Source organism: Ictidomys tridecemlineatus, chromosome 2, assembly GCF_052094955.1.
Source record: "Ictidomys tridecemlineatus isolate mIctTri1 chromosome 2, mIctTri1.hap1, whole genome shotgun sequence".
NCBI lineage: Eukaryota > Metazoa > Chordata > Mammalia > Rodentia > Sciuridae > Ictidomys > Ictidomys tridecemlineatus.
In genome coordinates, this window is record NC_135478.1 from 76,496,622 (window position 1) to 76,522,832 (window position 26,211).

Below are 26,211 nucleotides of genomic sequence, written 5' to 3' on the forward strand. Positions count from 1 at the left end.
AAAAGTCATTTTGTGGTTCAGTTTTATTTTTTCTTCTTATTTTTGTATGATTTTAAGAATTTATCTTTGTGTGAACTTTTCCCAACCTTTTCCGACTTGGCTGAGATAGTTGTCCTAACTTCACAGCATATCTTCAGATAGTGTTCACAAACATGGCAGCTTGCTTTTCTAAGGTTTTTCTGGCTTGTTTTTCTTTGGCCTTTCTCATTTCTTTTGCTCCTGTGAATGCTGCCTGCTCTAATTTGATCCTTTCCCTGGGCTTCTGCTTAGTGTATGTGGTGTTTGTCCTGGAAGGACATCTGGTCAGTTTCAGGAATCCTGGGTCTAGAGTATCCTTCAGACCTTTTTATTGAAGGCTCCTGTGGTCACTGCTGTTGGAAAGGACAAGACCCCTCCCAGTTTCCAGTGCCCCACTGGTGGTCCCTCTGCACACCCAAGGCTGATAGCAGGCAGATCACATGGCTGTTGGTGATTTGCCTGCACACACTTGTGTTTTGGGTCTGCACCAAATTTTGGTATCTGTTCTGTGTTTTCATGGAGAGACTTGGAAAATCTGAAAATCCTACTGCCATTGAGACCAGCGTCTTCCCAGAATCCTCTCATGTTGCCCCTTTATCGGTGTTGCTGGAGTGAACATTCTGTACATTAAAAAATGCTTTGGGATAAATCTTCCAAAAAATTTTAAACCCTTTAATATGGAACTGATATTTACAGCATTCTTTAATGACTAATGACTCCCAAATCATATGTAGTTATTGGGGTAATTGAAGCCTTTAAAACTGATCAACTGAAATGAAATTTTAAAGAAATGTTTGATCTCCTGTTCTACCTGTTTTTTTCTTTTTTTTTTTTTAAAGAGAGAGAGAGAGAATTTTTTAACATTTATTTTTTTGTTCTCGGCGGATACAACATCTTTGTTTGTATATGGTGCTGAGGATCGAACCCGGGCCACACACATGCCAGGCGAGTGCGCTACTGCTTGAGCCACATCCCCAGCCCTCTACCTGTTTCTTAATACCTAATTTTCCACTTTGCTCTCCTACAGGTAAAAGAACACTGTACGATAGATCAAATGGTTTCCTATGACACCTTTTTTTTTTTTTTTAATAGAAAAACTCTCAGGAGTTTCTTAAGTGCTGTTGATAGTAGTTCACAAGCTACAGATGGTAGATAGTGTAACACAGTCTTATTCCAGTTGATGAAGGGTACCAAGAAGAGCCACACACTAAGAGTTCTGGGCTCAGGCAGGTTGCTTAAACACTCAGCCCCAGATGCCTTATGTATAAAATGGAGATATAGTAGTAATGCCTATTTAAGATCAAAAGGAAGCTATAAATGAATAATGATTTTTTTTTAATAATGAGTTTTAATGTGTACCTATAGTGGATTCAGGGCAGCAAGATCGCCTTTAACACATATTTGGTATCTTTTAAAGATGGCTTCTTTAAGTAGCCTCAAAGCAATTTTTTCCCTCAAAGCAAACTAATTATATTGACACAGTTTAGTTTTTATGTATTTTTTTTTTTTTTAAGACAGACTCTTGCCAAGATGCTGAGGCTGACCTCAAATTTGTGACCCTCCTTATATTAGCCTCCTGAGTAGCTGGGATTATAGGCGTGTGCCGCTATTCCTGGCCAGAAGCCACACTTTGCTCCTAAGTTATTCAAATTTTTGGATTATGAATTCTTTTTCTTTGACAACGTCTTCGCATGGAGCTTTTGAGATTTTAGCCTCTAAGTATTTTAATGGGAGAAATTTTAGCTCCAAGAAAATGACAGTACTTTTAACAATACAAAGAGCAGCTAAGTTTTGTTTAGTCAATATTGTTGATTACCCTTATCTCCAGGGTAATAATCAAACATAAATGCATAAAGTGACAGATTCAGACAACAGGGTTGCATGATTGTTTCTTTCAGAATCTGGGAGATGGAAAGATCTTTACAAGCCATGAGTTTGAACTGTCTCTCCATGTCCTGAAGGGTCCCAAATTATTAAATTTAAATGGACACTTTTCCCTTTCTTCCAGGTTTTTCTTATTCTCTTACAGAATCGACAAAAATAAACTCCCTGTCTTGTTTTTGCTTCTGTTGTATATCACCCACATAAATGCTATGCCGTCAATTGGTCAGGGCTTTCTAATAGTTCCATTTTGTTCAGATTGCATCTGGGCCATTTACCTGTAGAAGTTACAGCCTTGGAAGATTAGAACCCAGCACTCAGTTGTTGGTTTCCCTAAATCCGGTGTTGACGTCTATGTTGTGAGTCCATCTGGAAGTGTCCCATGCCCTCCTCATGGCCCCATAGGGCTGTGGGCGAGTGTTTTCTGTCAGGGCTTGTGCTGCTCTGCTGCTGCTACCAAGTCTGTGTGCCTCTTCCTGTCTCTTAAGGTTATGTCTTCTTTATTTTCCCTTAACTTTGAAAAAAAATAGGGCCCTTTGATGGAATGGCCCTCCTTATGGCAGTGACTATAGTGCTTAGCCCAGTAGCAAGTCCCTGATGGGTAATCAAAATAGGAAAGTGGTGTCTGGAAATGTTTTGTGTATGCTTTAAATTTGAGCTATGTTTGAAAAATAAAACCATTAAACTAATTGTACTTTATTATTTGAGAAAAGCCCAAGTTTCTTAATGTTCCTCTTCTTTCTTGCTGGATCTGTTCTGAGCTGTCCTTTTGCCATGTGCAGAGTTTCACGTGTGAAAATGATGCCAGTGACACAGTCGTTCCCAACATGTGCCTGCAGTGTTTTTCCCCCAGAATCTAGATGGGTTTTCAGTGATTGACTCACTTTTTCATCTGGAAACCCTTGAGATTGATTATGTATATATATATATATATTTTTTCAAAATAAAATATTGTCATAGTAATGTGTTGTCCAACTAGAAAATTCCAGAAACACACAGCATTATTTATTTTTGAAGTGGGAGAGGTAGTCATTGTCACTCCCTCTAGGCTGAGATGCCCACTCTGGGCATCTGTTTTCTTTCTTACTCACAGCATGGTGTTGAGAAAGCTGATTGGTTTTAGAGTCCCATTCTATAGCCAGGGAGCGGAAAAAAGCCTGTGGGTGACAGAGATCAGATCTGTCCCCACTGTGCTAATTGTCTTATGCTTAACTAGAGCCTTCACATGTATGATATCTTGAATGTAAATTAGCATTAGTTGAGTACAGTGTTGAATTAATTGGAAGACAATACTCATTCCAAGAAATCTTGATGTTCAAACCTAAAAATACATATGGGGTCATAGTGGACACAACAACCACATGAAGACTGATCATGAACATAAAGTAGACTCTTCTTTTGCTAGGTGGTGTTCAGGTTTTATGTGCATAATGGTATTAAATCATTGTATTGGACAGTTAAGGCAGGAATATGAGATGTTTTATAACTTAGGAAACACAGGCCCAGAACATGGCAGTTCTATCAAAGGTCATGCAGCTGAGAAGGGACATATCCAGAACCTGATCTTTCTAGCTTCAAAGCCTGTGCTCCTTCTTATTAGTGGTATTTTCCATTAGGCTAGTGTTACACTAAATGTTTACTCGTTTGACCCTCCAGTAACTCTTCCATAAGCATAGCTGGTGCAGTCCCCAGTATCAAATAAGGAGATTGAGGCTCCCAGAAGTGAAATCCCTTTTAATGCTAACATGGCCAATCAGTGTCTCAGTCTGATAGAAGCTGGGGTCTTCTGACACCCAGGCCAGTGTCCTATGAAAAGACTGAACTTATACCCAGTGTCATTTCTGATCTTTGTTGTCTCTGAGCTGTGGGAGGCCAGACCTTCAGTCTAAATTGGTAGGCCATTACCGGGAAGGAGCAGGCCACCCTAAAAAGATTAGAGAGCCACGTTACAGCTGGCCTGTGAGTAGGGCTTGTGGCCTCAGCCAGGGTATGTCAGTGCCCAGTGTGGACAGACTCTTGAGCTCCTTCCCATAGTCTCCGGTGGAGAGCAGCATTTACCAGCAGACCCCAGGGTTCTGTTGTCTTTCCATTTTGTTTCCCAGAGTGTCCGAGTCACTTCCTTCTCCTGCTGTCAGTTCCTGTGCCTGTGGCATTACCTTTTGACCCAGTGCCTCTTCCCTGCCGTCTCTCAGCCAGCCTCTTTGAGACATTGTTCAGATGCTGCACACACTTTTTAGAAAATTGTTTTATGCATCTGTGCTGTTTTATTTTTAAATTGGGTACTTGATTTCCTGTTTTCATTTCCTTTTATTTAACTCCTTTCCATTCTTAGGGGTTGTCTCCTCAGAGAACCTCCCTGGGTAGACCAGGCTTGGTTAGCAAGAAATTAACTGGTGACACTTGCATTTTCATTCAGCACTCAGCTTATGCAAAAGTCGGCACGATTTGGTTGCACTGTACGGTCTCCTAGTGACTAATACAGGAATGACAATAGCTAGGGCTTCCTGGGTGTCTGCTTTAGGCTGGGCATTATTCTCCATGTGTTAAATACATGTTACCAACTTAGTCCTTCAACCACCCCACTGAGGGCCAAGTTCATTATTATCCCATTTTCTATAGATGAGGAAACAAAGCAAGAAAGTTTAGGTGAGTGTCGCCAAGGTCACAACCCTGGAATGTGGCAGAATGGATTCTCACTGTCAGTTTGGCTTGAGCCCATCTTAGCTAGTGCTCTATGCTCTCCTCCATTTGGGAAGCATTATTGGGGCACTGGGCTCTGTTCCAAAGGCTTTATTGGCCCTTTAATCCCCACAGCAGCCCTAGCAGGTGCAGGGACTGATGTTACAATTGTGTTGTTCGCCCAGTCCTGGTCGGTGCCTAAACGAAGGCTCACCCAGCTCCAGAGCCTGTCCTCTAGCTTTTATGTCACACCATTTGTATTTGCTGTCTTTACTTTTCAGTCCAATGAAACCCTTCTGTTTTCTGCTAGATTGTTAACTCCCCTTAAAGTAGGGCCCATATTCAGTCACCTGGGACCAGACCTGCATTGTAGTGGCTCCTCAGTAGCTGTGTTGCGTGAACATGTAGTCAAGGTAGTACAGCGGGTTACTGCCTGTATTAAATGCAGAAATCCAGGAGGGACCATTAAATTGACTGAAAGTGAGTTAATAAAAGAACACTGTTTCTTCATTTAAAAATTCATGTGTTTTGCTTCATCAAAATTTCCTCAGTTCAAGCAAGAGGTGGATAAAGGAGAAACTAGAGAAAGGAAAAGATAAAGAAAGCCCTGTTAGGATCTCTGTTTCTGCCCTCATATTTAAGGATGGAAATGCTGATAACCAAAGTCTCCTATCACTTCAGCCCTCATTAGGGAGTTAGAAAACGCAGTACTTAACGTAGTTCATGGTCAGAGCTGGGCAGAGGAGGTTTTGCAGTCTTTGAAAGACTCCTAGCAGTCCATGATTAGGCTGCCATCTGCAGGTGGTGGGTGGTATTACCACTCTTTCAAAACCGGGGTCAAATTGGACCTTAAAAATGCATTTCCTGTTGAATTACTAATTGTTTCTCTGCTGACTTTATGCTTTGATTAGATCAATAGCCATTGTTTTCTATTGATTCTGTTCAAAATTTTATTCAAAAATTTGAGTAGCCAAATTTAATTCGGAGCTCTTTGGTTATTCATAAAACCTTTGAATAAAAGTAACATGTCAGGCTGGACATGGTGGTGCATGCCCTGAATCCCACTGGCTCTGGAGGCTGAGACAGGAGGATCGAAAGTTAAAAGACAGCCTTCGCAACTTAGCAAGGACCTAAGCAACTCAGTGAGCCCAGTGTCTAATAAAATACAAAAAGGGCTTGGGATGTGGCTCAGTGGTTGAGCACCCCTGGTTAAAAGAAAAAAAAAAATCAGGATGAAAGCAAATGTCATGCTGAAGGGGAAGCAGTTAGTCGCCCACAGTCTCCCAGGAGTGAGAGGGGCATAGTTTAAAGTCTGCCCAGCAGGAAAGGCTGGGGTCTGGGTGAGGGAGAGGTAGGTTGTGCTTTTGCTTTCTGTGTTCATACCTGCCATCTGTAAAATTTGAATGATAGGGGTTCTGGAGCAATCAGGTGACATTTAGGCTTGGGCCCTCAGAAGGCGGGTTTATTTTGCAATGATTTGCATAAGAGGTTATATTTTAGCCTGAGTAGAATTTAGCTATAATAATGAATGAATCACTCAACTTAGAATTTTTTCCCACCCTTCGGGATGGCGAACTTTGTTCTCATCTTTTGCAGGACAACGGAAAAGAGTTGAACCTTAAGCATTCATCTAATCCACATCTGCACTCTACTAAGCAATGGAAAACTAACAGTTTTTCATCTCATTCTTAAAAATCCCAACAAGAGGAAATTATGTTTCTCAGTTGTTCCACTGTTGAATATGATTCTCACTGGCAGGTTCTAAGTTTTTCATGAACTAGTTCCTTAAAATCTTCTTTAGGAATTACTTATTTTAATCTTCATATATAAGAAGATAATTATTTTAAACTTCAGCCTTTTCACAAACTTAAATATTTAATTTAATCTGTTCTTCAAGAATTTTCAATGCTATCAACTCACTTATAACTAGGTCCTTCCCGTCTTAGAGGATATTTCCGCTTCTTAGCCTTTAAAACCACAGTGCTCCATTGTTAAAGTCTCTTATTCCTTCCACTTTGATACTTTCCCTGTTACCTTCTCCCCCTGCTGCTTGGGCACATCACTAGGTAAGATGTGGGGATCTTCTGTGTGTCTTCACCAGTCAAGAGGACGAAAACGACAACAACAACAGCCTTACTTATTTACGCAGAACTCACCAGTTTAGTGTACGATTCAATGAATTTCCTAAAGTGGTCTTCCACTGTATATATGATTTTTAGGAAATACAACCATCACCACAATTTTAGAATATTTTCAAAAAGAAGCCCTACATCTTCAGTTATCACCTCTCATTCGCCTTGCCGAGCACAAAGCCACCACTGATCTATTTCCTGTCTCTTTCTGGTTTGCTCTTCCAGACATTTTGCATACTGAAATGCTACCATATGTGACCTTCTGTCTGAATTCTTCCACTTAGCATGTTTTCCAGGTTCATGCATGTTGTAGCATTTATCAGAGCCTTATTCTTATTTGTGGCCAATTGGTTTTCCATTGTATGTATCTCACATTTTGTTTGGCCATTTAGCAATGGATGGACACTTGGGATATTTCTACTTTTTGGCTATTATGAATAGTAGTGTGTGGGAGTAGAATTACAGGGCCTCAGTGGGACTCAGGCGACAGGAAGATGGCAAGTTGAGGCCAGCCTCAGCAACTTAGCAAGGCACTAAGCAACTCAGTGAGAACTTGTCTCAAAATGAAAAATAAAAAGGGCAGCAGGTAGGGAGGGAGAGCATGGAAGGATTAGATGAATTCTAGATAGGGAAGTGGGGTAGGAAGGAAAGGGAGGGGGCAGGGATAACTCCGTGTGTATCATTCAAGGGACTGTCAGATTGTTTCCCAAAGTGTCTGTGCCATCTAACATTTCCACCAACAGTGTAGGAAGGCTCTGGTTTCTCTGCATTTTTGCTAACACTTGTCTTTTTTTATTCTAGCCATCTTAGGGGGTACATGTGAAGTGATATCTGAGGCTTTGATTTGCACTGCGCTGTGGCTAATAATGTCAAACATCTTTTCACGCGCCTTTGGACCCTTATACTTTAAAATGTCTATTTGGTTTCCTGGCCCATTTTTTTCCTAAGAAGTATGTAATAACAGCATTTGCAGTTTTAAATAATTGATGTTCATTATGGAGGCTGGTCCAGTGCCACATTGCCTCAAAATTCAGTATTTTTTATTAGTTTTAGAAACCTCAAACATTAAACATTTTGAGGCTTTTTGGTCCTTGCCCATTTTTAAATTGTACTATTTGTCTTAACATAAAGTTTTAAGAGTTCTTATTATACTCTAGATACAAGCCTCTTATCAGCTGTATGATTTGCAAATTATTTTCTCCTATTCTGTGGGTGGTCTTTTTACTTCCTTTATCTTTTGAAATAGATTTTTAATTTTGATGAAGTCCAGTTTTCTTTTTCTTCGGCTAGATTTGCTTTCTGTAGAATATGTTATAAATCATTTCATTTTCCCAACAGAAAATTATAGAAAATATGTTTTTAAAACTGCACCATTACCTCAGAAGCACAGACATAGAGGGTTTTTATTCATCCTTGCCGTGCTTTTATGAATGCTTCAACCATTTTCTATTTCATTTCAATTTTTTTTACACGTTTCTAACTGGAGAGTTAGAACTTAAAAATTTTTTTAAATCCCACCTAATATTATATAAAAGAGGAGCGGTAATGTTTTATAGGACTTATATTCTGATCTCACATGTCATACTACATTTTTAAAATAACTGTACACAGTCATTTCATGACAAAATGTGAAAGGCCTTTCACCCAGATGTCATCAAGTGCTCCAGCTAGACAGCAAGTCTTCAAATCAGATTGTCACAGTAAACATGATAATAACAGGTGATGAATTTCATATGGATCATCTTCCTTCCTTTTCCAACAGGTATGGCAGATCCCGGAAAACGGACTTACCCTGTCCCTGACTGAACCTGTGGTGATTTTAGAAGGCCATTCGAAAAGAGTAGGCATCGTGGCCTGGCATCCAACAGCCCGCAACGTGCTCCTCAGTGCAGGTAGGTGCTCAGCAGTGCTTCCCCACCACTGGCCCGTCCTTCACACAGCCCTGAGGTGGAGGGAACAATAGGTGTGTTTTGAGTGTGTGCTGCATACAGTGTTGAAGCAGAGCAGTAGTGAACCATGGTGAAGTGCACGTACAAAAGTTCGTTTATGGGCCTGGGGCTCAGTGGAAGAGCGCTTGCCTAGCATGTGCGAGGCCCTGGATTCGATCCTCAGCACCACGTAAGAATGAATAAATAACCAAATAAATAAATAAAATAAAGATATTTTAAAAATGTAAGCATAATATATATTTTAAAATTAGTTAACACACAGAGATGGCTTTGTACACTTCACACGTGACCTCTTTTTGCAGTTAGTGGTACACTTCACTCCTGTCTATATCATTAAATGTTCTCCCTATAATATTTTTAACGACTCTCCGCAACAGTCTATCGTCTGTCTGTTTAGTCAACTCCCTATTCCTGAACAATGATGGTCTGACTTCTCACTGTTGCACAGCACTGCAGAGCACCCATGTCTTGGTCTTAGTGTGCTTACTGGTTTCTCACTTGAGTATTTCCCGAGTTTGATTTGCAGAAATTTTTTTCCTTTTGCTCAGAATCTGAGATTTTTAAATTTTCTTCATAAAAGCAATACAAAGGGCATTAGGGAGCTTTTGGTTGGAAATGTTCTAACCTGATTGTGGTAGAAGCTGCATGATTATATATACTGATTGAAACAGTCTAAGTATGCTTAAATAGGTGCATTGTATTATATGTAAATTATACTTTAATAATACAGGTTTCTTGAAAAAAAAAAACTAATGTTAGTGGCAGAATTTTTAAAAATCTTTCCCCTTACCAGTAAAAAAGAGAGAGGTAGTTTAGTTTTTAACTGGGAGCAGAGAATGTTTATGATTTTTGATCAATTAAGTAAATTGAATGCCAGGAACCTTCTGAAACCAAGAACCACTTTTCAATAAAAGACACCAGGGCTGGGGATATAGCTCAGGCCCTGCGTTCAATCCCTAGCACCACCAAAAACACAATAAAAAAACTCTGTGTAGGATAGTTTTTTTTTATAAGCACTGGTTGACTGTATTTGGGAACTTTCCCAATGATTTACACAGAACTTCTGTCTGATAAAAGGAAAATGTCCTGGAGGTAGAATTCCATCAGAGAAATCCTGCTGCCCTTCTCATTGAGGTCACAAATAGGGTGTCATCAGCAGACTGCTCCTGGTTCTCCTTTTTACAAGTGAAGGGCAAGGTTTGACAGGAGCGTTTTGCGTATTTTAAGACTATGAGATCCATCTGCAGTGGCTGTTTGCCTGTGAAAGCAAGGCTTTAAAATTGCTTTATTGGCAAGAATTCACTTTAGGGTGTTCTTTCTCTGTTTTATCTTTGAACTGATGTTCTAAGTATTCTTCCTTGCCGACAGCACTGGAAAGTGAGTTCAGGGATACTTCACCACTGAGCTACATCCTCAGTGGCCCCCCACCTTTAAAATATTTTTTTAGTTGTAGATGGACACAGTAGCTTTAACTAATTAATTAATTATGTGGTGCTGAGGACTGAACCCAGTGCCTCACGCATGCGAGGCAAGCGCTCAACCACTGAGCTATAACCCCAGCCTCTTCCCAGCCCCTTTTTTATTTTTTGAGATAGGGTTTTGCTAAGTTGGTGAGGCTGACCTCAAACTTGTGATGCCTGGGATTACAGGCTTATGCCAACCTACCCAGCTGATGCCCAGCTTTAAAGGAGATTGGGACAAGATCCTTTAATGATTTTATTTCTATTGTATGCTCCTTTTTTCTTTGTCACTTTTGGTCTTGGATTTCCAATAAGTAGAGCCCCTTATCCTCACCTGCCTTTCCGTGTATTTATTTATTTCCTTATGTTCTTCTGGCTTTCCTGTACAGGTTTCTAATCTTTGAGGGGCTTGGTTTTGCTTGTTTCAGGCTGTGACAATGCCATCATCATCTGGAATGTGGGGACAGGGGAAGCCCTTATAAACTTGGACGATATGCATTCAGACATGATCTATAACGTGAGCTGGAACCGGAACGGCAGTCTGATCTGCACAGCTTCCAAAGACAAGAAAGTGCGAGTGATCGATCCCAGGAAGCAAGAGCTTGTTGCTGTGAGTATGTGAGGGCAAAACCCAGGGGCTGTGGACTTCAGTGTCTGTGGGCTCCTTGCTTTTAAGGCAGGAGAACCACTGGCTGGTGGCCTTGCGAGTGCAGACACAGTGATGAGGGAGCAGAGGCATGTCCACATGCAGCCTTTACTCAACTCACCTCTCTCCCTAGGTGGCCATTTTTCATGAAGAGTCAGTTTTTCTCAGTTCACTAGTGTCCTTAAGCGCTCACAGATCTGGCTCAGCTAAATCAGACTACATGCCTGGTCTTGGGGCTTAGTGCTGACGGTTGATTAGTTGATTCTGCTCCCTGTTCCAGAAATGATTGTTACAGAACCTTACAGAACTGCAGCAGGTTCTCATGAGGTCAGTATGTTAGATTCTACTCCCTAGTTTGAGGAGCAAAATTGACAAAATGTAGACATTTGGATCTTTAGTCAGACTTGCAGTGCCAAATACTGAATACAGAACATCTTATTTCACCCATGCTCTGAGGCCCTTCCTGAGATATGTTTGGTGTTGGTAGTGTTACATCTGAAGGGTACTGTGACAGTTGTGGCTAGTGCTTACCGAGCACTGGGGACTTCCCATCCCCATGTAACCTTTAACTATCCAGAATCTTCCTAGGGTGGATATGAGGGCACTGTGGTGGTGAACACCTGTAATCACAGTGGCTTGAGAGGCTAAGGCAGGAGGATCCCAAGTTCCAGGCCAGCCATAGCAACTTAGCAAGACCCTGTCTCAAAACATATAAATAAATAAATAAGTGGGTCTGGGGGATATGGTTCAGTGGTTAGGTGACCCTGGGTTCGATCCCTAGTTCTTTAAAAGAAAGAAAGAAGAAACAAAGGGGTTAATTAGACTCAACTTCTTGATGTCTGGTAGTGCTGGTAGAAATCAGAGCCTACACCCAGCCTTCAAGTTATAACTGTCTTGAAAAACAAGGCATTGGCAGAGTCCTTCTATGTCCTGTGTCTGCAGTGTGTGGATCTGGGTTGGCAACAGGATGTGGTGGAAGGAGTGAGGTTTTGAGTCAGATCCTGGAGCTCTTGCTTGTTAGCTAGCTGGGGGACTTTGACAGGTCACTAGTGCTGCTCTGATTCCTCACCTTGGGTTCATAGTCCACATCAGGAGAGTGTAGGTGACAGGTGGGGTGAGGGAGGGTCAACATGTGGTTTTCTCACCTTTCCTTCTTGCAGTTTGAATGTGCATAACGTGCCTCTTGCTCTCACTCCCAGGAGAAGGAGAAGGCCCACGAGGGAGCCAGGCCCATGAGAGCCATCTTCCTGGCTGACGGCAACGTCTTTACCACTGGGTTCAGTCGCATGAGTGAGCGGCAGCTGGCACTCTGGAATCCCGTAGGTTCCCTCCTCGCCTCCCGTGTGCTTCACAGAGCATTCTCTCTGTTGGGGCTCTGGGTTGTTAAGTGAATGAATATAGGATTCTTAGTGTGGTGTTCTGAACTCCTGCTTGTTGTCAGTTAGACGTCAAGTTCCTGTCCTCACTGGAGATAGGCAGTGAATATTTCAAAAATGCGTTCTTGTTACTCCCAGGGAGCCTTATGCTGACTAGATTTTTAAAAAAGAATGTGCAAAGAATCCAATGTTTTAGATTTAGGAAATCAATTCTACACTTATTTATATTTCACAGACTATAATTAAATGTCTAAGTCAAAATAGTCATGCTTGGGAAAGCATTCATAACTAGTGGAAGTGGGAAGAAACCCTGAACTAGAGACAGTTACAATGTTCTCTACGTCTTCTAACTTTTTGAAAGTTTGTATACGTATTTATTTTATAATAAGGAAAAAAGTACCTTTAAAAAAAGAAATGTGCTCAGAAGAAAAGGACTGTCAATCTTTGTCATGGAGTCACACATTTATGTTGTCAAATCCATATAATTTTCAGTGAGTTTGATCCCTCCTGGTGTTTATGTGAATGAAATTTATATGTGCATTGTTTAAGCTTTATGTTATTCTTGGAAAATGGCTCACTTAATTCAAGAATGTCTAATAAGTTATAAAATTTGTCTTGTAAAAACGAAGAGACATATACATATGTTTTATTTTCAGAAAAACATGCAGGAACCAATTGCTCTTCATGAAATGGACACTAGCAATGGGGTTTTGCTGCCTTTCTATGATCCTGACACCAGTATCATTTACTTATGTGGAAAGGTAAACTGATTTCAATATTAAATTGAAAAGTATATTCCGTACCCCCCACCCTTTGTTTTTTTTTAAGTGCTAAGGATCAAACACAGGGCCTCACGTGTGCTAGGCAGGCACTTTACACCCAATGAATTCATTCCCAGCCCCATCATTTAAGGTTTCTGAGTTTTCTACTTTGTGTGTCTTAAGCTGAGATAAGATCTCTAGATCACGGTTTGTGAATTGTGTAGTGATAACATACTCTGTTCAGTGCTTTTGACTAACACAGGGATTGGGCTAGAGTTTTGGGATGGCTGCTGTTGGGGAATCTTCACTACAGGCCTCCAGTGAAAAAGAGATGATGCGCCTGGACAGGTATTGTTCACTGGTCACCTAGAGTGTGCAAGGCCCTGGGTTCTATCCCAAGCAGCACAAGACATAAAAGAGGACATACTGGTTTTCTGTTTACACCGACTACTTCTGCACAACAGGTGATTTTGGATCTGTCTGCATTGTTATTAGGTATGGGGCTGGTATGTCACATTTAATGCTGGAAACTATCACATAACCCTAGATCAGTGAGTATGTTCTCAGTGCCACCTGCCATGGGCTTGTGAAGAGAACAGTGTTATGTGCAGTGAGCTCTGACAGCCTCCAAGACTCTCCAGGGCTGTCTCGATGGTTCTGGTTCCTGGGGTTCAGCATTAGAACCCTGGGCTTGAAGATTTCCACTGACGACAAAAAGGTTTCAGAAGGTGACAACTGTTAGGTACAGGAAGATGCCACCCTGAAGTCAGAGCACCTCCTCCTGTCTTACGACCTCAGTGTCACTAAACTTTTGGAAATGATAAATTCACAGTTCCTTTTTTTTTTTTTGGAAATGATAAATTTCACTTTTGGAAATGATAAATTCACAGTTCCTTATTTTTTTTTTTTCAGGCTGAATTCCTTAGAACTTTTTGTAGTTGAAATAATAGTAAGAATGCTGCTCTTGATGTATTCCAGACCCACTTCACCTTTGTATCAGTTATTAAAAACACAATTCAGATTCCTTGATGAGGTTCCCTCACTGAGGTGTCCATTTTCAATTACTTGAGCTTTGTACAAATGGGTAACCTCCTACCCGAAGTTGCTCACAGGCTCTTCTTCATCTTATTTCCAAGACTGCAGAGCAGAGAGTAGCCTCTGTTTTGAGGAAGGTGGAGTTAAGTATACATTTGTTTTTTAACTGTGACTTGTTCAGGACCACATTTTACAAAATGCCTTGTTTCCTTTATATTGTTTCCTGGAAAGGAAAGTTCTATTAATATTGTTTTCGTTTGAATATAGAATATTTTTTTAAATTATGGCTTATTTTGAAAAAAAAAATTAAGCTTAATTCAAATGTATGCCAATACCTTCCACACTTAAGGTAATATTCAGAGACAGTTGTTTTGATCAGATGGTTTAGAGAAATTTCTGGAATATTCACACTTGAAGATTCCTTATTAATTGATGTCTTTGATTTAAATCTAACCAAAAACTGCAACACTATTCTTTGTACATTGTCATTATAGTGTTAACAAGCTTAGTTGCAAATAAAATACTTAATAAAAAAAGGTGCTTTTGTTGTATTCCCCAAACCTGTTAGAAAGCCACCTTTGTGGGTGATGGTTTCCTTTCCACAGTTGACAGAGGGTGCTTCTGAGCTACTTTGCATTTCTTTTTAGGTCAGTTACCTAGAATCTGAGATCTTGTCTGTTTCCTTGAAAGTCACTTTACTGCAGATGTTAACAGCTGTTAAGTACATAGGCCTCACCCTTGCTGCATTAAAACAAACCAAATGAGCAATTTACAGGTAGTATTGGTGTGAGATGGAAAATCATTTACGATATGTAGAAAATGACTAGTATGTGCTTAGCTTCTTTTCCATTGCTTTATATCTTTAAGTCATTGAAACAGATGGAAACTATGAGAACCAAGAGTCTTGTTAGGACATCATACTGCCTAGCTCTTTTTGTCTTCTTGTGTGCGTGCGTGCGTGCGTGCGTGCGTGTGTGTGTGTGTCTGTCTGTCTCTGTCTCTCCTCCCCCCCAGATAGGGCCACCTTCATTGTTTAGGTTCCTGTAAGGGTGTAACTGTTATTTATGCTTAGATTAGCATATGCCTCAGACTTCAGATCTCCCAAAAATATGACTGTTCTAAATATGATAACTGTAGAATTTTACACATTACAAAGAGATAGTTCTTCTTTTTGAAGCTTAATTTAAGAGTACGCATGAAGGGCTGGGGCTGTAGCTCAGTGGGGGAGCCCTTGCCTAGCACATGAGAGACACTGGGTTCAATCCTCAGTACCACATAAAAATAAGCAAATAAAATAAAGGCATGCTGTTCATCTACAACTAAAAATTATCAAAAAAAAAAAAAGAACGAATGCTCATGAAAACTGATGTTTCTTAATTAGAAAAATCTCACTTTTTGCTGTTGTCAGATTGTCTGGTGTTGAGCTGTCAGATCTGTGAACAGTGCTATGTGGGATCAGGGAGCAGATCCTACAATCAGTGACTGCATGCTCAGCAATTCACTCTTTTGTTTGACTTTTGATGTTGAACTGTTGGGCAGAAATATGGAGGAGATCTTTTAAAGGGCATGGTAGTGATCTGTCAGTAGTGAGGGCTCAATCTCTGAGGAAAAGAACCTTACATACTTCAGGTCAGCCTCTTTATGAAAGTGAAAAAAGGTCAGCCCCTGAGGCCCAGTCCCCATGAGTGCTGGGCCGCACAGGAGAGAGACACCCTCCCAAACTCGCTGTTTCAGATACTGTTAAAGATGAACTCATCTCTGATTTTTTTGTAGGGAGACAGCAGTATTCGATACTTTGAGATCACGGATGAATCCCCATATGTCCACTACCTCAACACATTCAGCAGCAAGGAGCCTCAGAGAGGCATGGGTTACATGCCCAAGAGAGGACTCGACGTTAACAAATGTGAAATTGCCAGGTAACAAATTGATATCATAAAGTATTGCGATTGTTCATGCCGTTGGTGTAGCACCAGGGCCACACAGTTCCATGGCCTTCTGTGTGCCCAAGGCTCCCTGCCCCTGTATGTGGGTGTGTCCTGCTCATATAACTGGGAGCTTAGCAGTCCAGTGGCAGAGCTGAGGTATAGCATACACTTAGTGAAATAGTGACACCTTCCTCTCTGACTCCAAGCTGAGGCTGTGGCCATGGTCCCCTGGGGGGTGGGCAGGTGAGAACCTGGCCCTGGAATGGAAAGGGGGTGGCTTTCTGCTCTCAGGGGGATAGGACTGAGCTCCATCCTGGGTTGTGGATCCTTCTGGTCCTAAACTAGAGAATGCAGGGTTCTACAATGATTTGTGAGGCTAGTTTGATTTAGGAAGTTCAGCTGTGTTGTATGACTTTTACTTATCTATACTTGTCTTGAATTTGAAGTTTATATCCTATAATACTAGTGGGCCTCCTATGGGCCCTTTTTTTTTCACAGTAGTCAACAGGAGATACTCAACAGACACCCAGTGGCCAGTGACCACTTTAAACAACAGAATAGCAGCACACTATCAATCATACCATGCGTTAGTATATCATGAAGTTTATATAGACTTTTAAAGTTTGTATGGGTTCAAACCCCAGCACCCAAAACAAACAAAATAGCAGCAACCAAAAATGTTTTCTCCTCTGGTCACATGATTAAGAATTGATACTTAAATCTTTAAAAATAATAGGAGGGCTGGGGCTGGGGCTCAGCAATAGATCACTTGCCTAGCACATTTGAGGCCCTGAGTTTGATCCTTAGCACCACATAAACATAAATAAATAAAATGAAGATATTGTGTCCAACTACAACTGAAAAATAAATATTTAAAAAAATAAAAATAATAGAAAAATAATTTTTATAAACTTTATATGAATATAAACTGAGTTATAGCTCCAGCCCTTGATTTATATTAGTCATTATTTTTTTAAATAGCTGGGACAATGAAAGATAGCTGTCCCAGATAATCCAGAATTATGGTTTGACCAGACTAACCCAAGTGTGGTTTAAAAGGATTGAATCTGAACTTAAGATTACACCCAATTATTTAGGAGCACATTCAAGAAAAACTTTGAGCACAGCTGTTCGGGACCCTCCTGTCTATCTGTGCTGAGCCTTGATTACGTGTCGGACCCTGAAGTAAACACACCGTGGGTGACCTCTTCTGCTTCTCCCCACAACCCAGGAAGAGGGTGTTTTTATGCCCATTTTATGGAGGAGGAGCCAGGGCTGGGGCGGACACGCTCTTGGAGAGGCTGCATCGCCCTGGCCCAGCTGGAAGTCAGGGCCACAGGCTTCCTTCACTGTGCTGCTGCTGCTGCGTAGTTTTCTCTAAATCTTTCTTTAAAATGGCTTTTGGTTTATCTGTGACCCTATTGAAATAGTGAATAGGCAAGTTTGACGCGGCAGTTTTTTAAAATGTGGTTTGGGGAACACCTTGACTGGCAAAGCCACGATCGGCTCTTGTTTCATCTGAGTGCTGCCCAGCATGTGCCCCTCTGCCGGAGCTCACTGTGGCTCCCTCTCTTGCCAAGAACTTTGGCAAGAACTCTCGGTTATTTCCCTTCCTGGTTGGGAAGAAATTGGCTTCTCCTATCACTTTTATTATAATTTTTAGTTTTGTTTATTGTGAGATGCAAAAGAAAATTCTATCCCTTTTCCTCTTCAATTAGAGGATATTTTTTGCTCCTCCATAGGATAATGCAGTTTGCTTTCCACGTTTTGGATAATTTCAAATTTTCCTTGATGTGGGGTTTGTTTGGATACCTAAATGTCATTAGGTGTTGTGGTGCACAGCTGAAATTCCAGCAACTCGGGAGCCTAGTCAGGAGGATTGCAAGTACCTGCTGCCCTCCACCAAAAAAAACCCCAAAAGACAAAATCTACCCCAAACCAAAATCTACTTCCTAGGATTCCTAAATCATATATAAATATGATTTTTAAAAAATCATATTTATACTTCACAAATGTTCAACTGCTCAAGCTGGCAGAAGACCTGGCATGCAGGGTGTAGTGACAGCTTCACATTAGGGGGATCTCCACCTGTCTGCTACATGGTAACTTTTTCACAAGTGAATCAGTCCCAGTGTTGCTACTATTTCCACCACAGTCCTTCTGCCCCAGGTATTTGCAGATTGACTGTCACAGTACTGGAAATAGTGAAAAAGTTACCATGTAGCAGACAGGTGGGGATCCCCCTAATCTCATGGTCCTTGTCTCCAGTCTGCCATTTTCTGGCAGAGATATGCCGAGCTCATCTGTGAAGTGGGAAAATGGGACCGCTTAAGTACCTACTGCCAGGGTGGATCAGAGGTGAGGGGTAAAGAAGCGTTCATCTCCCATATCCCCCAGCATTGTAGTTAACAGTTCTTGATCCTGTTACTCAGTCATATTTCGCTTTATGGAACTTTGTCTTTATTTTTCCTTTGAAGATTCTTCAAGCTGCATGAGAGAAAATGTGAGCCCATTATCATGACTGTTCCCAGGAAGGTAAGTGCCCAGCTTTCTAGGCAATCCATGTTTGTTTGTTTTAAATCCCAGACCCAGAACTGGTTCCTTCCTTACTGAAGCGTTCCTCCAAATGTGTTTTGCAGTCTGACCTTTTCCAAGATGACCTGTACCCAGACACGGCAGGCCCCGAGGCTGCGCTGGAGGCAGAAGAGTGGTTTGAGGGGAAGAACGCTGACCCAATCCTCATCTCCTTGAAGCACGGCTACATTCCAGGCAAAAACAGGGATCTCAAAGTGGTCAAGAAGAACATTCTGGACAGCAAGCCCACTGCAAACAAGAAGTGTGACCTGATCAATGTCCCCAAGAAGACCACGGACACGACTAGTGTGGTGAGGAGCACAGCAACTTGAGGCTGTGCTTGATCTGTGCATGCCTTGTCTCCCCTGCAAAGTCCTCTGTTATGCAGGGCATTGCTGAATAGTGTTCCGGCTGTGGACACCCCGGAGCTTTCAGTGCCTCATAACATGCACTGGGCCTAAGAAAGTCCTGGGGCCCGTGACTTGATGAGTTATGGTCACCCTTGGCTCCTTTAGCTCTGGTTATTATATTATTAATTATTTGGTTATTATATTTTTATTATATTTTCATAAACAATGCCTGGAATAGATATCAGTCTACCACCATCTCTGAGAGTGAATAGGACGTTTGTGGGTTTTTCTTTTTGCCCAAACCCTCCTATGATTTGGGTAGAAATGAAACCACATGGGAGGGCAAGGTCCCAGGAGCCAGGAAGAGAAGGTTCCTGGAAGCAGGCAGTGGTGGCAGTGTCAGGGTACTGTCAAGTGGTGTGGTGAAGGCAGGATCTGGCAGTGTGTGGGCTACCACAAGACGATCTTGGCAAAGTCATGGCAGAGGTGAGCACCCAGCCTACCACTGAAGACCTGCTGTGGCCACAGAATACTGACGCTGCTGGGAATCAGGTCCTGGGAGGAGAAGATCCAGGGAGTGCGTGGGCTGGGGGCCAGGGGTGGGGGACGGGGGAGGGGGAGTTTGGTCACTGAGAAGGTGGAGGAACGAGGAGGTACAGTGCCTTGGAGGAGCTGACATTTTGGTCCTTGACAAGGAGCCAGTACCCAGCCTTTGGTGGCTGTAGAGTTTCTGGATCAGCTCTGAGTGGGGGAGGCTCAGTCCTCTTTAGAAAAGCTAACAGAGGCCCAGGAATTCTACTCCCAGGACCTGTCTAGCGGGTTGAGAGGCTCAGCAGCCTTTTGGTAGGAATCACCCCTCGCCCAGTCCTGTCCTACAGTCTGTGACCTGACAGAGTCTGAGTAAGTGCACAGGCAGTGCTTTGGGGTCTCAGAGGGACCGAACAGCAGCAGTTATGTTCTCATAAGGCCCACATGTGGCAGGTTGTGACTTCTTTTTCCAATTTGATGACTTTGGTTTGCCATTTGCCAAACAGAAAGTTATATTTTAAGTCCTGTAGTCTGAATCGTGTTGAAGTTTGTTTACTGCTTTCTAATCACTGTCCCCCTTTTTATTTTCTCAGCAAAACGAAGCCAAGTTGGATGAAATTTTAAAAGAAATCAAATCTATAAAAGACACAATCTGCAATCAAGATGAGCGTATTTCCAAGTTAGAACAGCAGATGGCGAAGATAGCAGCCTGAAGGTTCCTCCCACCCTCCGGAACCTGGGAGTGAGAACTTGGGCTTTGGTAGCTGGTTGTTGGTGTGGTCCGAGGGAGGGTGGAGGGGGAGGCACTGCCATTGGGAGACATTCCATTTCAGAGTTGTCAACCAGCAGCGATAGGCCACATTCCAGTAAGAACTCGAGCAACTCCCAAATTTGCAAAAAAAAAAAAAAAAAAGGAGAAAAGGAAAAAAGAAAAAAAAAGCTGAGCTTTTTATCAGAAAGCTTTTTTGATGTTTTAAGTGTTATGTGACTTTTTGAACTCTTAAAGACAAAAGTGCTACTTTTAAAATCCCAGATATTCTGAATTTTAGAAAACAAACCAATTCCAATTCAGTGTCATGCCCAAGTACTTTTTTTTAAATGAATAGGGACCAATGCCACATTGCTTTTTATATTTCTTTCTTTTTTTAATGTTGCCAAAACCAAAAGTAGCTTTTTTTCTTTATATTTTGCTACTTCGCAGTATTTGTGTGTGATTTTTTTTCCTTAATTTGAAAGGGACAGCACTGTGTATGTTTATAAACTAGATGAAGATATTATTTTGTATAAACATTCATCTGAGAACAATCAGAGCAGTAGCCACTGGCAGCACAAGCCTGGTCATCTTAATGACTGCGGAAGGAAGACTTGAAGAATCATGTGGACCTTCTCACTACCCTCTCATTCCGTTGAGTCTTCTGATCCAAAAAAGTGTACATCGTATCTCTTCCTTTCTTTCCTTTCTCTTTTCTAGAAATTGGGTGGTTGTACCAGAATGGAATTTTGCTTCTTGATTCTGTACTTCAGATGATTATAATCTAACCAAACTAGCATGTGTCCCTGCAGTTTGTCACACATAGGCTCTGTCACATTCATCACTCCACACCTCACTGCTCAGGCTGCGGTCCGTACTTGACAGGGGCACTCGGACCAGAGCGTGCGCATGTTGTTGAGTGTCCCCTCTTGCCTGTCTCAGCAGCTTACCCGGCTCTTGCGATGTGCTGGGCAGGGAGCTTGAAGGCGAGCAGCCCCGGTGGCCTGCCACTGTCCTGAACAATGCTGGAGAAGGAGCAGCTCTCTTTACACCCACAGAGCTCCTGCCCTCCCTCCTCTGTCTGCTGCATGTCCCTCGGGGCCCAGCAGTCCTGCCCATCGTCCTGCCCATCTTCCTGCCCTTAGCCCTAATCACATTCAGCAAAATGAGGCCAGAAGATGCTGTTGAGTGTTGAGACTGAGGAGAATGGCCTAGAACGCGAGGCAGAAGAGGGAGTGCAGGCCTGGCCGTAGCTTTCACACGTATGGACATGCCTCTTTGCCCCCGCACACAAACCAGTTCTCCAGCTCATAGCGGTGTTGGGCTGCAGAGGCTTCCTGGACCCGGAGTGGGTCAGAGACCAATGCTAGTCACCTGTTCGTTCTTAGGCTAGCTGGAACTTTGCTGCACTTCCATGATCTCAATTGCATGTTTGCAAAACCAGACTGGACGAGCCTCTGTTCTGGAAGGGCTGAAGTGTGCCTGAATGAGCCGTGGAGTGCACGGGGGCCGTGGGGGACTTTCTCGTGTGTGTGCACTGGGATGGGTACGGGGCTGACTGGAAGCCGTGTGGTCAGGGAGCCAGGATGAGGCAGAGTATGGTGGCAGCCAGTTGGAAGGCCTGTCCCCACTTGGTACTGCCCTAGCAGAAAAGGTACCATGTTCTTAACCAACAATATTGGGGTTGCTGTCTCCACAATTTCAGGGCATCTGAATGTTGAGTTTTGTGTGTATGTATGTGTGTGTTTTTAATATAGAAGTGGATAACGAGATGTAAAGAAAACAGTCATCACAAGGACATAAGTCAAACTTACATTGTTTTTTTATCAATGTAATCTGCTAAAGGACCTTCATTTCTAAGATTCAGAAATGTTTTAAGGTTCTGATATCAAATTAAGTAAAGAATTTTTGTGGTTGGTGGAACCCTATAGGAAAGGTGGTTCGAAGAGAAGAGGGAGGGCGAGGGACCGTCACCCTGACCTTAGTTTGTAGTTTCTGCTTATTTAATGAATGGATGCCCATCCAGGCCCAAGGAGGTGCCTGAAGCATTGTGGATTATTTTCCCTGTTTTGTCGTCGTCTTCTTTTTTTAAAAAAATGCCGTGACATCCCAGAGGAGGACAGTGAATTACTCCTAGATCGGCTCTTATAGAGCACCATAGTGTTCTGTCAAAACACTTGCTTCCATTTTCAAAGATAAAAGTCATTGATTACAAATTGGTGTCCCGTGTTTCTTTCGCACCTCAGCCGTCTCTGAGGCAGCCTGTGCCTCCCTGTCCAGCACAGCTTCTCTGGCTCTTGGGACCAGCCTGGTGACTCTCCACTCTCTGAGGTGAGTCCTGGGGGTTGGGGAGCAGCTGAGTTCGAGAGGGCCCTTCAAGGGTGGGTGGCTTCTTCAGATTCCTGCAGCACCCTGTCTCCAGTGTGGCCCCTTTCCTATCTTGGAATAAGGAGGAGGATTCCGTATAGTCAGATGAGAGTAGTGCCCATAACTGGCCACACAGCCAGCCTGTGGTGTGCACCCTCCGTGGTCACCACGATGAGCTGATCCTTGGCGTGGCTGCAGCTACTATAAATGTGACAGACAGTCCTCACAAAGCCGCCGCCTCAGGTGCCTTGTCCTAAAGATGTCTTGTCTGTGAGCAAGATGGCAGCCCGAGTGTTGGCCAGCTCGGGGCTGCAGGGAGCAGAAGTTGGCAGATGCTGTCTGCAGACCCACGGTCAGGGGGCAGGCGCATGGTGGTCTGTTTATAACTGACTTGTTTTCTGGCTTGGCCGCCTTGATTCTTTGCCAGAAGACCTAAAAGGCTATCATGTTGTCCCCAGACAGACAGCCAGACCTTGTCTGGGGAGAACTTCCATTTTTTTTAAAGGTTACTTCCCTTGATGTGTGTCCTACGTCCAGAAAAACTTTTTGTTGGGTCTTAAGAATCTGTTGACTCTAAATGATCCTTTCACTTTATGTAGCCACATTAAAATGTCCTGAAATTATCACTGGGTTGTGGACATGAGTCATGTCCCTTCCTTTTGAAGGAGATACTTGGTGCCCAGGCTAGACCATGCTCTTTGTTCCAAACTGCAGCGCCTGCCCTCCAGAGAATGCCAGGGCGGTGGGCTTCACCCCACTGCCATGGGGATGTGTGCAGGGTGGCTGCGCCCTCCTGGAGAGAGTCCACCCCTTGTACCCAAAGTCTGAGGTGTTCTTACCTTTTTTTTTTTTTTTTTTAATTTTTTAGTTGTAGATGGACACAATACCTTTATTTATTTATCTTTATATGGTGCTAAGGCTGGAGCCCAGGGCCTCGCACGTGCTAGGAGAGCACTGAGCCACCACCCCAGCCCCTCTTCTACCCTTTGACCCAAGACTTTCACCTGTGGGAATTCTGTCTCCCTGGAACCACTGGGCCATATGCTTAGGAATTGCAAGATGAAGAGCAGAAGGAATGTGTTTACGTTATGTGTTAGGTTCACGCGCTATAATGTTGGGTGGTTATTTACAGTCACTTAAAAGATCATCACATAGGAAATAATGAAAAGACATTGTTAAATGAAGTGGCTTCCAGTTTTGTTGTAGAAATCTGTCTCTCTGAGTTAAAGTATGTTATTTCTGGGTGCTGGGTGTCCACCAACAACTGCTTCTGGGTATTTGAAGTAGCCCACCATGAGCTATGTCACTGATGTCAGGAAGAAAAAGTTAAATTTGTGTTTAAACAGTTGTCATAGCTCACCCTTGAAACCACGTGGCCTTCAGTGACATCAGTTGGCTTGTCTGCTCAGCATCAAGATGGGCAAGGAAGGCGGTGCCTGTTAGGCCTCTTAGGAACCTGGGTGAGCCAGGACAGGAGCAGTGGCGCACACCCGTCATCCCAACAGCTTAGGGGACTGAGGCAGGAGGATCAGGGTTCAAAGCCAGCCTCAGCAAACATGAGTCCCTAAGCCACTCAGTGAGACTCAGTTTCTAAATAAAATTTAAAATAGGGCTGGGGGTGTGGCTCAGTGGTCAAGTGCCCCTGGGTTCAATCCCCGATGCCCTTACCCCCAGCAAAAAAAAAAAAAAAGATGGGCAGAAGCCAATCTGCTTCACTCAGGTGGTTTATGACAGACCCTTTTAAGGATCTGTGTGAATAATTTTCATTTACATGTTAAATAAACACCAGAAATGTTACTGCAAGTTGTAGGTGGAAGTTGTGAGTCATCTTTATTACACTGAGTTTTTATTTTGTTTTTTGAGGTACCAGAGATTTAACCCAGGGGCATTTTACCACTGAACCACATCCTCAGCCCTTCCTTCTTATTTTTGAGTCGGGGTCCCGCTAAATTGCTTAGGGCCTCACTGAGTTGCTGAGGCTGAGTCTGGCCTCAAGTTTGCAATCCTCTTGCCCCCAGCCTTCTGAGGTGCTGCTAGGATTATAGGTGTGCACCACCACACCAGGCTTCAGATCTGATTTTCTAAATTTTCAGTTGATTTTCTCATTCCCAGCAAAATAATTAAAATTAATATATTAGTGATAAATCAACAATTATTAAAATAAACAAATTGCTGGGAAATAAATGGTGCCGAGGCATTAAGATAGCTGGGGGAAAGACTTGAAACCCCAGAGTGTGGAATAAATCACAAAGGAAACAATAGATCAGCCACACACAAATCATTTAAGACCTTAAGATGATAAAACATGAAGGCCACAGAAACTGGGAAATATGTTTTTAACAAGGATAAAGAATATGTAGGTTCTGATGGGCTTTGTCTGGGTCCCAGCTGTCTCTGAGCACCACTCTGGATGGATGTGTGAGATTTCAAGTCTGATGCCTGGTGCAGGCCCATGTATACCGGTGGCTCCAGCAGCTTGGGAGGCTGAGACAGGAGGATCACAAGTTGGAGGACAGGCCTGGTAACTTAGCAACCTTGTCTTAGGAAGGGCTGGGGTGGAGCTCAGTGGTCCAACCCCTAGTGCTGGGTCTAAGCTGAAGTCCAAGTTGGCTGACTCCTCCAGCATCCCTCATCCCTGAGCCAGAAACCAGCAAACAGTTCATCACAAATTTTCAGGTGGAAGGAGTTGGCTAGGAGACGCCAGTCTGGTGGGCCCTGATGAACTGTTGGCTGGGGGACTGGCTGTGTGTCTGTCCAGCCTCACCACTGCGGGGTGCGCACACCTTCCCCACAGCCCTGCATCGTCACCTGTTTCCCAGCCATCCCCCATCCCCCGTCCCCTGTCCCCTAGACCAGTTCTGTCCATCTGGGCTTTCACTGCGCCAAGACTTGTGCTGACAAGTGTGAGGGGCTGATACAGCGGGCCCAGGATCCAGCCAGGAAAGGTGTTCAGACTAAAGCACGGTGAAAATCAGCCGTCAAGCTCTCAGCACACCGTTCAAGCTCTTGCACTGAGAACCGGGAAGCTGTAGATTCACTTCCATGCTGAGGTGCTCTGTGGGCGGTCGCAGGTCAAGTGCCCCATCATTCACAGACTCCCGACTGCTCGGGCTGTCTTCAAACACAGTTCTCAAGACAGAGGGGTTGTCACTGCCCTACCCAGTTTCCTTGAGGCTCACAATTCCACGGAAAGTACAAGGTGAAGGTTCTGAGGGCCACCTGCCAGACACCCTCCTGCCCCACAGAGAAGCCAGGCCATTTCCTGACAGCCTTGTAACTGGTTCTCTGCTTCCAGCCACCTGTTCCCCTTTTCACTTCCAAGTAATGTTTTCTAGAACAAATTCTGCCAAGGTGGCTGAAGAAGAGTGGCTCGTCCTCCCCTTGTCTAGCGGAGCCCACACTTAAAGCATTTGCCCACACATCTGGGTGCCCATTACCCAGGCAGTGACGCCAGACCTCGAAACCAGAGCTCCCCAACTTCAGCCTGTTCTCCAAGCCTCAGCCAGGCAGACCATTTAAAGTATAAAGACAAACTAAGGCCAAACCCACCCTGCTGGGAGTTTCTATCTAGCCCATAAAATAAGAATGGTTTTTACATTTTTAAGTGGGGTTGGGGCAGGTAAGAACCATATGCAATTCAAGTTCTTGTTTCCACAAATAAAGTTTTTTGGAACACGTCACATATTGCCCATGGCTGCTTTTTCTCTATTCCCAGAAAAGTTGGGTGGGGACAGTCTGTGGGAACAAAGCTTAATAAATATATACTGCCTAGTCCT

At 43.1% G+C, this 26,211-nt stretch overlaps 1 protein-coding gene across 6 annotated transcripts in view; it reads left to right on the top strand.

The window, feature by feature from the left end:
- The window catches only part of Coro1c (coronin 1C), an 83,702-nt gene extending 61,418 nt beyond the window's left edge, over positions 1–22,284 (top strand). For all 6 annotated transcript variants that reach the window (XM_013365114.4, XM_005340102.4, XM_078038966.1 and 3 more), the window contains 8 exons: positions 8,473–8,602; positions 10,548–10,729; positions 11,965–12,084; positions 12,798–12,902; positions 15,711–15,856; positions 18,343–18,400; positions 18,505–18,750; positions 19,911–22,284. In XM_013365114.4, coding sequence (XP_013220568.1) covers positions 8,473–8,602; positions 10,548–10,729; positions 11,965–12,084; positions 12,798–12,902; positions 15,711–15,856; positions 18,343–18,400; positions 18,505–18,750; positions 19,911–20,030 — 1,107 coding nt within the window. In that variant the 3' untranslated portion in view covers positions 20,031–22,284. The remainder of the gene's footprint in view (positions 1–8,472; positions 8,603–10,547; positions 10,730–11,964; positions 12,085–12,797; positions 12,903–15,710; positions 15,857–18,342; positions 18,401–18,504; positions 18,751–19,910) is intronic.
- Positions 22,285–26,211: the final 3,927 nt, after the last annotated feature.